Here is a 15,307-nt window from a genome sequence, read left to right as displayed (position 1 = left end):
TTTTCTTGGCTGTGTTCTGGTGGTTCTAAGCAATAACACCTGAACTGTGTATCAGTTCTGGGATCTGTGTATCAGGGTGTTTGATTTGGCTGCTCTCACCTCCAGCCAGGCTCTGTGTGGCAGCCCCAGGTGTGAGCACTGCTGGCTCTGGGTTCCCCAGCAGGATGTTTGATGCACTGCTATCCCCTACATACCTGCCTGCTTTCCTGGCTGTGGAAAAGAAATTGTTTCTCAGGTGGAGTCAGCTCAGGTTTGAGCTTTATTTCTCAGTCCCTGTGCTGGACAGAAAGAGGGGCTGAGTGCTGAGAAGGAAAAGGGGATGAACACAGTGAGCAGCTGATGGGAGGAAGTGTCATATTACTTCTGTGGGGTTTTCCTGTGGTAAAACCACCGCATTCTGGAGGTGAGAATGCTTTTGCTCCAGTAGTGCTGGCTGGAGGTGCAATTTTGGCCCAATCTTCAAATAAAAATCTGACAGGTTCTGATGCTGGACAAAGTAGAAGGGACTGAAAAGGCCGTTCTTGTGTTGTTCGGCAGTGGATCTGGTGAGTTTGTAAAAAGCTTGAGGTTTGTGGTAGCAGCCACGTTCCCCTGTTGTTGTAGGGCCTGAGGCAAGCCTGAACTAGCTGGGAGCAAATCGTGGACATCACTGGGAGCCTCCTCTGCACATCCTTCAGGGTAGCCATGACAACCATTCCTGGTCTGGGGAACAGCTGAGGAGCTCACTGACTGCTCCTGCATCCCCTGTGCTCAGCTGGGGCTCAGGGGGCTCTCTGTGGAGGGGAACTTGGGTTCATTGTCTAAGCTGTGCCCATTTTCTAAACTGTTGTTATTATTCAGGTAGTGCCTCTCTCTGATATTTATTGGTAGATGTGATTGCCAAAAAGAATTCCGAGTCAAGGTACCTGCAGCAATCGGTGTATTTACCGACTGGCAAAGCAGCAGTGCCTGAATTTCACCAAACTCACATCTTTCCATGATTCACCTGCCACAGGCATGATGCTGTTCTGCTTGGCTGTGGGGGGAAGGAGAATCCCCCAGTTCCTACCTGAGGGCTTTTCCTCTGACCCAGCAGGTCTTGTTCCCTGAGCAAATCCGTCTGTTGCTTTATCAAATCGTTCTGCCAGACTTCTGTCTGCTCCTGCAGCTGCTCCTTACAGGAGACAATGTAATCAGAGCTGTAACCACACTTGTTTTCCTCCCAGGGTTTTTTTTTAACACACTGATCAGGAATCAGCAGTTTTTCTCATTTGTACTTCCCACACCTTTGGTGTTTAGCTTGCAGGTAGCCAAGAGTAATCTTGAAGGCAACTAATCTTAGTTTAGTCTCTGTGTGCTGAGGAACCAAGGCAATGTATCACAGTTTTATTTTGTAGGTTTTTAAAGCCATAAATTAGTTTCTTTATAAAACCCTCTGTAAAGGTGTAAAAGAAAAGGAAATTATAACCCATTTTTTCAACCTGTCTGACAAGTACAAGGTACTAGCATTCAACCCTTAATTGAATTTTTGGCACCTTCCTACGCCAAGTCCAGGTCTTGCTGTTTCAAAATTCGTGGTACCTCGTGTCTGTGAACTCAGTTGGAGCTTGTTGATAGGATATCTCAAAATATCTCGGCTTACAGAGAGCGCCTGCCCCTTCTGCATTTTACTGGAACCGAATAGTTCAGAGTTTGTGGGTGTGAGGGGGCGAATTTGTTCTGCTTCCTCTTAGTCATCCCAGCCTTATGCTGGGGAAAGGCAAGAGCTGGATAAGCAGTCCTGTATTTATCAGATAAATGTTTTTCTTCAGACACCTCAAGAATGGGTGTCCCTGGTGCCCGTGCACAGGAGAACACCTGGGCTGGCCCCGGGGCAGGTGAGCAGCAACACTGAGCTGGTTGTGGCCACTTGGGCTGAATTTTGGGAATTTCCAGCTGTTTCCTGAAATGCTGAATAAAAGAGTTTCCTGGATATTGAACCAGGTTTGACCTCACTGCCACTACCTACTGAAGGATGGATATCTGGTCTCTTGTTGGTTTTAGTGTTCCATCACTGCTTTTTTCCCCTGAGAACAGTTGCAAGCCAGAACAAAACTGATACACTCTGACAAGCCTCTGTAGCAAGTGAGGAGTTGTGATGAGCAGCTGTTCTTCAAGGAGGAGCTGTGGCAAGGAGAGTTTATTTGCGCTCATTCCTTGATTGCCTGATAGGAGAGAGGTGTTCATGCACCAATTGATGAAATTAAACAAAACTCAGAATCTGTCTGACACACCCTCAAAGGAGAAATTCATACCTTGGGCCTTAATTACTGTATGGCTGAGGAGTGAAAGCATTTTTAGCAGCTTTTTTATGCTTAGAGTTAGCCAATGAAAGCAAAATGTACACAGTAACCTTTGAAACTGATGATTGCTGATTTCTAAACATTGTTCAGTGGGGACGTTGACTTCTTTCCCACTGCTGCAGGATGATTTAACCAGATTGCATTGATGCAAATCAGCAATGACAGACTGTACTGGGGATGTCTGAGGAAGACAGAAAAGACTGAGTAAAATTTTGATGATACTCCCAGGGACTGTTTAAGTTCCTGGATGTGCATTACATAATGTTCAGCTTCATTTCCTTCACTTGGAGTGTGTTTGTGAGTAGGGTGCAGGCAATTTAAAGATGCTCTCAGTGCTGCTGCAGTGACAATCCAGGGTGCCCTGGGCTCTGACTGGGGAGAGATGCTGAGAGGATGCTGCACCAGAATCAGTCTCGGCTCTTGGTCGGATCCAGCCCTCCTGCCTGAGGAAGCACAAACACCAAAGTAATCCAGCCTGAAGGGGAGGCAGGATCAGAGGAGCAGGAGCTGCTCTGGCTGGAATGATAATTAAGAGCTGGATTCCCAGTTGTCAGCAGAGCAGTGTGTGCATGAGCCAGAAGTGTGACAGGAATTGAAGTGAGGAATTTACCACAGACATTTGCCATTAGATGGATGAGATGAGACCCTTTTCACACCGGTTGGCAAGGATTGATCAGATGTCTGTGGTGTTTTACAGCCTCCTCCCCACTGACCAGCACCCACAGATCTTTAGTTTGCCTTAAAGCATCTTCCCTTGCATTGGACTCATTCACTTGGTTTTATATTTTCACTTTAGAGAGCATTGCCGGCAAACGAGCTGATAAATTCTCTGCCCATATCCATGTGTTCATTCCTGCCTCCCTGTCTTACTTTCCCCTTGGTGTCTGTATGGGGAACTTCACTCTGAACTTCATTAGAAAACCTCTCTAGACTAAAATGATGTGGAAGGGCAGGGGAGGAAATCTAAATTGTTTGGTTTTAATTCATTCCTACTGGGAACTTCTATTCTGCACAGTTCAGCCTCTTGTGTTGCCATCAGTGGGATTTGGCTTGTAGTTAAAAACATAATTTTGGTACTTTGTCTTTTTAAGAGCATTTCAGTATAAATTCTATTTGTCTCCATCTATGTACTTAATCTATTTTCTGTCCAGCTAAATAATGAAAAGTAATACATCTTAATTATTTCACATGAGGAGCTTTTGGTGAGTGGTCACATAGAAATATGATTTTGATTTGTGTATAATGTTGGGGTTCCAGCATTGTCTAATAACAAATATTTTATTAGCTTTCAGACAGTCTGACCTGCATGTTAAACACTTAATTAAGATGTATAAATTTCTCCCCTCCTTCCCCTATGCAATTATTTAAGCCTGTCTGGCAGTAGTACATAGGACAGAGATCAGAGATGGAGTGCTGAACAGCTGCCTCTGCCACTGCAAGGCTGGGGGACTTCCCTTTTTGAAAATTGCAGATTATTTCACATCTGTTTTAACCACATCAGGTCTCCAAGTGAGCTTAAGCTGTTCTTGATGCAGGAGTGGAGAGCTTTAGCTCTCTGTATAATTGCATCCATACTGAGCTGCACCACTTGTTTGTATAGATTAGGGTGGGAGAGCTCCCAAATTTGGGCTCATCCTCAACAAAAGAAAGATGAGCTCCTGCTTATCTGTTTCCTGAGTGCGGTTTTTGGTGCCACTATAGACCTGTGTGATGGAGGTTTGTTAAGCTTTTCTTGCCTAGTGCAGCTTTTAGGATAAGAGAATAATACCTGGGCTCAGTCTATCACGGTGCTGTGCTGGCTGAAGTCTTATGTAACACTGGCAGAGGCATGCTCCAGGGCTTTTAAATAAAGAAATCTACAATGCCCATGATCACAGAGAAATCCAGCTATTTTCTATAACAGAAGCGTTAATATCCTTAAGTCAATAATTTATAAATGGGCAGGTTAAAAAAATGAACTGCTATTAAGCAGTTGTTGGGGAAGTTTGTGGTGTGTTGATAATGTTAGGGTTATAAATAGTGTCTCAGTGTTTCTGAGATAAATAATGATGGTCAAACTGGTGTTTTGCACTGGGCAGCAGTGAGGTGCTGGGTAGTTCTGTCAGAGCACTGGAACATGCAGACAGAAGGATTAAAGCTGGTGCTTTAGGCTTTTTATGACTTATCTGTGCTGTTCCTAAATGGAATAAGAGCCTTCAGTGGACATTTTTGCTATCTTACTAAGAATCAGAGGAAGATTGATCAAGTAATCCACAGAAGTGTTGCCACCATAGATAATTTATTGGAAATGTAGAAAGGGGAATATTTCTTAGATATGTGGAAAGAATCAGAGGAAAAGAGATGAGGGGCAGGGGAGCGGCCAGGCTCTCCTTTTCCCCTGAACCGTGTGGGATTGCTGCACTGGTTCATCTCTTCGATTTTCCCAGTTCAGGACTGAACAAAAGGCTGATGGAGGCTGGGGGACAGGAGGAATCTTAACTAGTGCTGGCACCAGTGGCTGCCAAGGCACGTGTGTGTACCCTGTTGTTCTTTGTATTTCCTCAGCTATAAAATGCGAGTAATAACACTTAAATTATGGATCATTCAGTGCTGTGTGAGTGAATTAGATAATGCTACATAGGCCTTTGAAGATGAAATGCAGAATATAAATGTTGTATAAAGCTTACTTTGTGTCATGTCTATAAAACCCCTGGTAATGCAGCCCCAGGATGGTTGGGAAGCATAAGGAGAGGCACTTGGGCTGGCTGCATGCAAATTGATTCGGCCGAGCAGCAGCATTCACACAAATCTGTGCAGTGCTGACGAGCCCTGCAGCCTGGCACAACAACTTGTAAACACTTGTGGATAAAGCTCTGAGTCTTGTCCTGTCCAACCCCCTGCTTCAGCAGGATTTGCTCTGTTGTGTCTTGGAGACAGCGTGGCAGAGGGAAGGAATTGAAACGGGAGCTCTGGTGGTTGCTGTTTCTCACCCAAGACTTGCAGCAGTAGTGGGTTGCATGCCAAGGTAGCACAGAGTTTAAAGGAAAATAAAAATGGAAGGATGAAGTTACACATTCCCTGCTCCAGGAGCTGGAATTCTACTATCAGTAGTTGTGTGATGAGCTAAACTGGGGTAGAGTGAGAACTGTTGCTTATCCCAGAGCATTTCAGCAAAGCTGGGAGGATGGATTAGTCAGAAGCATCAGTGCTAACCCTTTTTTAAATTTAGTTTCCATCCTTGTTCCCACTGTTGGATCTTTCTCACTGTGCAGTACCTTTGTCCTCTGAGGCTCTCTGAGCGAGGGTTGACTCCCAGCTAGCAGAGCTACCCAGCTTCTCACTGGTATTTACTAACAAAAAGGGGTTTATTTGGTAACTAAGGCATGATTGATATTTTTTCTTTTTCTTTCAAAGAATTTTTGGCCGCTTGCCATGTGTTTTGCAACTGAGCAACATCACGGAGCAGTAACTTTGTCAGGGGTGTCAGCCAGCTCTCTGGCAGTGTCTGAAACAGTTTTACTTGTTGGGGGCTTAGAATGACTTAGATAAGTTGCATCTTACTAGAAGGTGAAATGAAAGAAATAGCAGATTTCTGGGTCTTCTGGATGGAGAAGTGCAGAAACACAAACCAGTTCCAGGTCAACATTGCTGAACAGCCACAATTCCAAAGGGATGGGGTTGCTATCTTTGGGGTCTTTTTCTGTAGAAGTCTGGGGCTGGAAGATTTCACAAACATAGAGTTTTTTTTGTGTGTGAAAATACATCATTACTTCTGTTGTAATAGTGTCTCCTCCAAATAACTGCATTGTGCATTGAACTCTAGGGATTGTCTTCCCCCACAGATTTAAGATTAAAAAGTTGACTATTCTTCTTTATTTCAAGTTGAATTTTATATTATTCAAGCAATCTTATTTTGTCTCAAATTCATCTTGCAGGCCTTAAAATCTCAAGACATGTATTTCCTTGGACTGCTGTCTTTGCTGGCTTTGCAAAGCGAAGCCTTCAAGACCAATTTTCCTGATGAAACCATTTCTGAGCTCTCTGTGAACATTTACAACCAGCTGCGAGCCACGAGGGAGGATGAGAACATCCTGTTCTCCCCTCTGAGCATTGCCATAGCCATGGGAATGGTGGAGCTGGGAGCCCATGGAACCACCTTGAAGGAAATCCGACATTCCTTGGGGTTTGACAGCTTGAAAAACGGTGAGGCCTTTCCATCAAGTCTTACTTTTTGTGTTAGAGAAACAGGAGCAAGGGTGGGAGTGGCTGCTCATGTCCATGGGCTGTTAATCACTGGATTTCTCAGTGTCCTTGATGGCCTGGGCAGGCTCAAACACGTGGGTTCTGCATGAGCTGAGAGACACTGACCTAAACCCTGTCTGGGGTACCTGAATCTTCAACAATTGCAGCTCACACTGCTCATCTTGGTTTCTGCTGCAAAATAAACTTGTCTTGGCCTCTAGAAAGAGAGGATTTTTTAGGAGCATTGTTTTTAGGGATTATAATGAAAGCTGGTAAGGAAAGAAGTAGTTTCAGCAAAATTGTTTTACTGACATCCAAGTAAGAGGTTTGAAACCTGAATGAAGTTTCTTGTGCCATGTTCTAGATTTGGAGTCTTCAGTGAAAGGATCTTGGGGAGGAATTTCTGAACTCAGACATCGAACTGTGTTTGTCAGAACCACTGCAGAGCTGATGCCTCTCTGTGGAGGCTGCAGCACCAACTGAGTTCTACATTGTGTCTTTAAAACAATAATTAATTATCCCTTAGCTGTAATGGAGAGAGTTGTGCAGTTGATTTTTTCTGGGCTGTTCACTATTCTGAGATATGAATAAGTGTTCCCATGATTTCTGCTTGGAATATATCATTGCAATCAGTTTTTAAGGTTTATTTTGTTGGGTTTTAAATTAAAAATTTCACCTTCAGGCATATGATGCAGCAGTACAAGCTTCCTGTTTTAAATCAGACTGTTTTAGTCCTATTCAGGATTCCTCATTACCTGCCAAGGATTCTGTACTGCCCCACTAAAGATCCTGAGAAATTCTAGACCTGCTTTTGGCATAGAAAAGACTATGGGAGGTCCTTAGCTTCAAGACTTGAAATTAATTTTTCCTTAAACAACTGGCATTTAGGATGGAACAGAAGTTTTGTTATGAATTTTTGGTGACGAGACTTAGAAATGGAACCTGTAAGAAGAAGTTTCTAAATTTCTCTTTTGGTGTAGAAAGTATTTCCACTGACAGCTTTGCCACTGGTGGGACTCAAATGTCTCATTAATTAGAATAATTTTAGCTAGTAGAAAAAACAGGCTCTAAGTAATATGATCTCAGAGATTATTCCTTCAGATCTGAAGGTGTGTGTAGGTTTAGAAACAAGTTTGTTTAAAAAAGATGTCTTTCCTTTGCATAAAACATTTTCGTGAATTTTCAGCAGAAAAGTCATGGAATAATTTTCCTTTCTGAGCCACTGAAGCTTTTTTTTCCCTTCCCCAGGTGAAGAGTTTGCCTTCCTGAAAGACCTTTCTGACATGGCAACCGCTGAAGAAAGTCACTACGTGCTGGACATCGCCAACTCCCTCTACGTGCAGAACGGGTTTCATGTCAGCGACAAATTCCTGCAGCTGGTGAAAAAATACTTCAAGGCTGATGTAGAGAATGTAGATTTCAGCCAAAGTGCAGCTGTTGCTACTCAGATCAATAAATGGGTGGAGAATCACACAAATAGTAAGTCCATGTGATCCTTTTGTAGACTTCCTGCAGGAAGTGTTTCTGCTCCCAAACTTGCGCAGTGATGTTGGGTTGGTGCTTTGGCTTTTATCTGTTCTGAGACTGAAGTTTCTCCTCCCAGGAAAAGAATTCTAGTATTTCTATTTTTTCCTGTGTAGGAATGATCTGTCATATTAGTCATTGTTGATCATGTGGCATCTATTTGAATATTTGTTCTCTGTTCTTACCATCTGTAACATTTATTGAATGAGACTGTTTTAATGGTAGGCATTTTGATAGTATTTTAAATGTTAAAAAACATGAGAAGTATTATTGCTAATGGCAGAAAAGTTGTCTGCAGAGGGGTTATTGGCTCATGCTTTGGATGTGTGGAGTATCATTCCTCCACTGAGGAGCTCATACTCACAAGGTACTGAGAAATAGAATAGTAGGGAATAAAAAGATAATTTTGAACCACAAAATCAGAGTGTGTAATGTAATATTTTTCAGTGCGAGGAAACGAGATAGCATGTTGAGAGGGTAGTTGATTTTAGGAACGCTATCAACAGTTTCACAACACAAATTTGCAGCAGGGGAGTTAAGCACAAAATTACTGTTGTAAATATGCACATTGAGAGCTGCGTGGTGCTGGCTTGGCTTGGCAGCTCCCAGAGAGGTGGCATTTCCTGGATCCATGCTGAGTCCCAATAGCTGGGAGTCTCCTGGTGTAGGGATCAAAGCATGTTCTCATTCTGGTTCATCTGGCCCACTCTGAAGCTTGATATTTTAACAGTAATTCATGGAGGTCTGGCTCTGACACAGTTGTACCATTGGGAATCTGAAGGGATTGGAATCACCTGGAAGGAATTAACACATCCCCTTGTAGTCTGAGCACTTCAGAATCCATAATGCTTTATGGAAAAGCACAGCTCCAAAGTGGAAAAGCACCTCCTGCAATGCTTTTATTCCATTTTGAAAATGGTCTAGTTTTTTTTCAAGGGAACACAGCAGCCATTCTGTTCCTAACAAACTGCCCTTTCTCTCAGGCTGCAGAAATAGCTGTGTGTAAGTGATGCAGCAGATTGCAGAGTGTTTCCATGGATTTGGTGTCTGTCTGAGGGAAAAGGAAAAGCAGGGCCCACCAGGGCAGCTGGGGGGCTCTTGGTGTCAGGCTGGGATGGTTCCAGTCCCTCAGCTGATCCCTGCCCACTCCTTGTCTCTGATTTCCCCCTTAGGAAAGGGGCACAGCACAGGCAGGTTTTCCAGTTCCAGCATGTTCAGCGTGATGGGAGGCTCGGAGCAGAAAACAGAACCATCAAAGGTTTCTCTGGGCAGGAAAAGTCTTAACATTTCATTAATGTATTAACAAGATGTGGCTGAAAAAACACAAAGAAATATGAGTACCAACTAGAGATCTAGAAATGTTTTCCTTCTTGGTTTGTCTTTTGTTTTTCTTCCAACTCCAAGTGAGTAGTGGTCACACCTCCCTCCTCAGAACATTCGAGATAAAATGAAGTACAAACAGCAACCCGGAAGAAATCCAGCCCTGTGATACACAAATTTCACACCAGTTAGTCAGGATCATATGCTCCAGAAAGCAGAATTAATTTGTTTTTTAAACCATGGATTAAGGAGTAATAATCAGACCGAGGAATGTGTTTATTTTAACACTTTGCATTGCAATGTCAGCTAAAAATAGAAGTGAGCAAGAAAGCAATCTGAAGGAGGCTGTAATTCCAGAAGAACAGTGACAGATCTGGTCAGTGCACCCAGTTTACCAAGCTGGGAATGATTTTGGTGAAATGCAAGGCATTTGAGATGAGCTACAGCAGGTACCAGACTGCATTCTGATGCAAATGACTTATTCAGGAGTAGGAGCAAAGCAGCTGCCATGCTCAGCTGCTGAACCTCCCATGAATAGAGCAGATGCTAGATGGTTTTCCTCTTTTGCTTTTCAAGAGCTAATGTCACTGGAACAAATGCTGGGAATTTATGTGGATTTTTGATGCTCAGTCCTGGCTTTGAATTCGGCAGAAGATCACTGCAGCTCCTTCAGAACTGGCCCAGGTGAAGCTCCAGTGGGTGCACTTAAATCCCTTTAAATCAAGCACCCATTTAAGTGCTTCTTTGGATTGGAGCCAAAGTTTGTACAAGTTCTGACCTTAAGATGGAAGTGCTGAACTGTTTCATAGCAGCAGGGCAAACATTCCAAATGTGACTCTTTTTCCACGTGATTTACTTGTAGGGTATATTTAGTAGTGATCAAGAAACAGTTGCCTAACACGTACTTGATGGAAGGCTTTGCACACCTACACTGTGATTTAGGTTTACAAAACACTGGCACTTTAATTGGAGATTTAATGAAACATCTGAATTGGAAATTACATGTTAACACTGCTTTTTATTTTCCTGCATTTTTCAAGCTGCCTTAAGTTTGGATTTAATGCTCAGTTTGACATGCAGACTGACAGCTGGGTTTCTTTTTAGGTATGATCAAAGATTTTGTGTCTTCAAGAGACTTTGGTGCTCTAACTCATTTGGCTCTCATCAATGCAATCTACTTTAAAGGCAACTGGAAGTCACAGTTCAGGCCTGAAAATACCAGAACTTTTTCTTTCACTAAAGATGATGAAAGTGAAGTGCAAATTCCAATGATGTACCAACAGGGAGAGTTCTACTACGGTGAGTTAGACCTTTAGCAATTTAGAGCCACTAAATCTTCACTTAATGGGTTTGTTGCAGTAATATCCATTTGTATTGTTGTCTCTTCTTCCACCTAGAATTTATAATGTGCTGCTTGCCCAAAGAAGGGACTCAGAGTTGGGTTTTATTTTCCCTAATGTGTGTATTATAACTGGTAGCAACATTTATAATGACTTGCTTGGTGCCACAGGATGGATTTCAGAATGTTTATCCATTGGATTTAAGCTCTTTGCAATTCTTGAGCTTATCACAAAAATATTTTTCTTGTGCTGTGCTAAACATCCAAATGAATAATGTTTGCTCATTACTGTTGGACCGGTAAAATAGAGGTTCTTTGAACAGCAAAACTAATGATCATTTTTAGTTGGAGCTTGAACTCCAAGTGGGTTTTAAAATGTCTGGTACTGGCAATGTTTTGCTCAATCTCATCACTGAAAAGTCCTCTCTCCTGAATAAAAAACTCTGCCCATTTCCCTGAAAGTCTCAGCAGCCTTAAATTTTAGTCTTTTCTCTGCCTAACCACTGAAAGTTTTGTCCCAGAACTGTGATTATCTACAAACTGTGTGATAGCTTGAGCTTGTATTCTTTAAGAAATCAAATGTAAGCCTCAAATTCTGTGATGAAGAAACCAATATGAATTTCATACAGAATAAAGAGGGTCATTTTTAGTTCCAGTATCTAGTAAATACTACCTAGGATCAGGCCTATTTTAATGACAGAAGAAAATTGTTCTAACAGGGGTTTTGTTGTTTTCGTCCTCTAGGAGAGTTCAGTGATGGCTCCAATGAAGCAGGAGGGATCTACCAGGTCCTGGAAATACCCTATGAGGGGGATGAGATCAGCATGATGATCGTTCTTTCCAGGCAGGAGGTTCCCCTGGCCACACTGGAACCACTGGTCAAGGCCTCCTTGATTAATGAATGGGCTAATTCTGTGAAGAAGCAAAAAGTGGAAGTGTATTTGCCAAGGTGAGAGCGTGCTCCTGTGTCACTGGATGCGGGAATTGCATCCAAATTGAACTGATCTTGCTCAAGCCTGGAGTGATGCAGCACCTCTGGGAGGGTGGCTTTGACAGCAAGGCCTGGGGAGTGCAGTGCAGAGTGCTGGTTATTTCAGCAGCACACCTGCACTGCATCTGCACCCCTTTCAGAGGAGAGCTCTCCAGAAAGGAAAGTTCCCTCATCAGAGGTACATCCACTCAGAATGATGCACAGACTAGTGCAGAACTCATTATGGATAAGTTCCATTTAGATAGGAGCCACAGAAATATTGGAAGTCGGAACTACCAAATGTTTCATTTAGGTGCTAATTAGGTTTCTATGTGCTGCTATTTTCAGAAGTTCTAGTGGTGTGTGTCTGTGCAGATACAAATGGATGAGTATTGAGGGGTAATTCCAGTCAGTTTAGGGTTGTTTTTTTTCCCAGCTGTAAGAAGTGCTGCTTTCTCTCCTCAGTGCAGCAAAGAATAACAAGACATCAGTACCAGAAGGGCTGGAATTTGTCAGTCCATTTGCAGACAGGGGCTGTGTGCTCAGTGCAGATTTGCCCTCATGCACCATTAGGATCTTTCCTGGAATCCTGCTTCATCCACCTTCAGATATTTCTCATGCCTGTGCTCTGCCTGCCTTGGTAGCAGAGTTGTTTACTACTCAATGTCACTAATAATGTACAGCTGGATCACATTGTCCTTCAAGTGATTCATGATGATTTCATGGAAGTGTTTATGTAACAATGGAGCCCATCTCTGAAAAGAATCACATCATTTTTGTGGCACCGTGCACTGGGTACATGGCTGCAGAAAAAATAAACCCAAGTGAATCCTTTAATCATTAAAAAAGTTCTTTGATTTCAGGTGACTTGGAGATGTGAGCTTGTTCCATTTCACAGGTTCACACTCCCTGCAGTCCATCCTTTCCCAGGCAGGGACCCCTGGCCAGGAGCTGAGCACAATAAACGAGGCCAGCCAGGATGAATTAGGTTCAGCTGGACTGGTGCTGTCAGCGTGCCCTGATCCCAAACTCAGATGGAATCCACTTCTCTGTAGAGCTTAAAGGCAGAGGGTTGAGGATCCAGCAGCATTTTGGGGCTGTTTTTCACTCCCTATAGAAAGTTTCTCTCTTATTTTAAGCCCCAGTTCCTTTGAAGAAGCAGGGAGAGCAACAAAGAGCTGCATTGCAGGTTTTACACAGACTGAACCCGCTGGACTCTGTTCCTGGGATTTGTTTCTTGTTTTTCTCTTGGAGCTTCAGGTCCCAGAGGCCTCTGGAAGTCCACTAAAACACGTGAGAGGGGAGTTTTCTCTTAGGCTGCTTTTCCTGCAGGCTTGGGCAAACCTAGATATTTATGAAAAATCTGAATATTCTTCCATCCTTCAGCTTTCCTTTTATACCTGGCACAGCAGCCTGTGCATCAAATGCTGAAGTTGGGCACCTTCTCTCCAAGAATTTCTGGAGTAAGAGATCCACAGCAGATCATGGAGATCCTCCACTGGCTATGGAGAGAATCTCTAAAAATGAGAGTATCTTCAGTATCTAAGCACAGGAATGGCATTGCAAACATATTAATTATGTTTATGACTTGGATTTAGTTTTTATTGGTGATTTGGGGTTCTGTTAGCAAAGACTCCAGGGTTCTCTGGAGCCAGATTCTCAGATGGGAATTTGAGGCCTGGGGTTTGTGTGATCATAAAATGTCCTTATTTATTCTGCCCTCAGGCTGCTTGGTTCTTATCCAAGAACCTGAAAGAATGGGATAAACACCTGCAAATTCAGGCTATACAGAGGCAAACCAGGTAGAAACACATGCTAATCACCTTCAGTGTTTTCAGATTACAAAAGAACTATCTTGAGCTTGGAATTCTGTGTAGGAATTCCACAGACTCCTTACAAAAAATCCAGATATTAATTGCTCCCAAGGTGTTGGATTCACTTTAGGGATTCAGAGGTGATCCACAGGATTTTGTCAATGCTCTAAATAAACACTTCATAAATATTTGATGCTGTGACTCAGAAAGGCATGTTATGAAATGTGGCCTCCAGGCTCTGTCCACTGAGAAATTGAAAGCAGCAGTGGAATAAAATTAAATTTTTATATCTTGAGAGATGCTATCCAATTATAAAGTGAACATTTTTTAAACTTATACATTTGTAATGGGACTGAATGACTTGCCAAAGCAGAGTTAATCACAACTTTGCAATTTCTGTCTGCATTATCTGTGTGCAAATGAAATTGTGTATTATTCCTCTTAATGGCAAAGGAGAGATTTGTACAGAATTGTTAAATTATACTTCCTCATTTTCATTTCCAAGTCATTGTTTCCAGTTTAACCCAGACTAAAATGATCAACATTTTAATCCACTTTTTGCATAGGAGTGAAACAGACCATGAATCTAATTTACAAAGCTGTCTCTCCAACATAAATTACTTGAAGAGCATGGGAGGAGCTGATACCTACTAGTGGTGCTACAGTTTGCAGATCTCCTCTTAAGGATTGTTCCAGTGTGCCCAAATTTCTGAAACAACCTTCTTGCTTTTTTGTGCATTTAAAATAGCTTTAAAATCTTCAGATGGTGCCAAAATGATAAGTGGTGTTAGCTGAAGGTTGTTTTCTTTAAAAGAAAGAAACAGCAAGCACTAAAAACACCCCACAATGAAAATCCAAACCAAAATGAAAGAAAAAATCCTTGAGATTTCTGGTTTTACTTTTTAACCTGCTGTCTCAAGTCCCCTTTTGATGAGGAATGGGCCAGTGCTGATGGTCCTTGAGATCCAAGCACAGAAGAGGCACAAAACTCCCTCTGGAATACATTCCCAGCCAGGTCCTGCAGATTTAGCCCTGGAAGGAAGGATTTTGCCAGAGAAAGCCCCACATCCTGCCTTGCTTCCCCTGCCCAGAGCAGCTGAATGGAGTTTTTTTGCCTGGTTTTGTTGTTAGTGGGGTTTTTTCTGCTCTCTTTGCTTGTTTGTTTTCAGAGTATGAAATCCTGGAGGCTGCTTCTAGCACCTGGGGACAACCTGGCTGAAATTCCAGCCGGGATGCTGGAACTGATAGCAGCTGACAGCTTGGCACTGCAGCCTGGGTGCAAACAGTGCCTCAGTCCCCAGGGCCTGTTCTCCAAGCAGGAATATTGATGTCAGGCACTGCAGCCATTCCTCTGTTTGCCTGTCCTTCAGCAGGATTTCATCCATCAGAACCAATCTAAAAACCTGGGATTTTCTTGCTTTGGCTCACTCAGAACCCTTTGGAATTTTGAAATGATGGTGTTTGGGGTGAATCACTCCAGGCTGCAGTTCCCCTCTCCTGGATGAACAGACCCTGTACCCTCATCCTCCTTGGCTCTGTGGATCCTGAGCATCTGAAAATCACAGAAAATTCAGTGTTTTAAAGGTTGCATGACACCATAGAAGATGAAGACATCTTTTTTTCTTTCTTAAAAGCTCTAAAGTAGAAGATGGTCTGATGTGGAGTGGTAATGCATAACTACAGAATGTCAGTGACATAAATGCATCATCTTATTCTGGTGCTTGTGCAAGTTTTAAATTTCATTACAATGTCCTGATTCTCTGGTAAAATCTCCAGAGAATTGCTGGTTTCTCCACCT

The 15,307-nt window shown here is 42.7% G+C and overlaps 1 protein-coding gene across 2 annotated transcripts in view; it reads left to right on the top strand.

The window, feature by feature from the left end:
* The window catches only part of SERPINI1 (serpin family I member 1), a 44,511-nt gene that overhangs the window by 17,632 nt on the left and 11,572 nt on the right, over window positions 1-15,307 (top strand). For both annotated transcript variants that reach the window (XM_058843706.1, XM_058843707.1), the window contains 4 exons: window positions 6,236-6,503; window positions 7,791-8,021; window positions 10,491-10,685; window positions 11,470-11,674. In XM_058843706.1, the coding sequence (XP_058699689.1) occupies window positions 6,254-6,503; window positions 7,791-8,021; window positions 10,491-10,685; window positions 11,470-11,674 (881 nt within the window). In that variant the 5' untranslated portion in view covers window positions 6,236-6,253. The remainder of the gene's footprint in view (window positions 1-6,235; window positions 6,504-7,790; window positions 8,022-10,490; window positions 10,686-11,469; window positions 11,675-15,307) is intronic.

Source organism: Poecile atricapillus, chromosome 8 (assembly GCF_030490865.1).
Source record: "Poecile atricapillus isolate bPoeAtr1 chromosome 8, bPoeAtr1.hap1, whole genome shotgun sequence".
NCBI lineage: Eukaryota > Metazoa > Chordata > Aves > Passeriformes > Paridae > Poecile > Poecile atricapillus.
The sequence above is the reverse complement of the archived record's forward strand: the minus strand, read 5'-3'. Positions and strand labels throughout refer to the sequence as shown.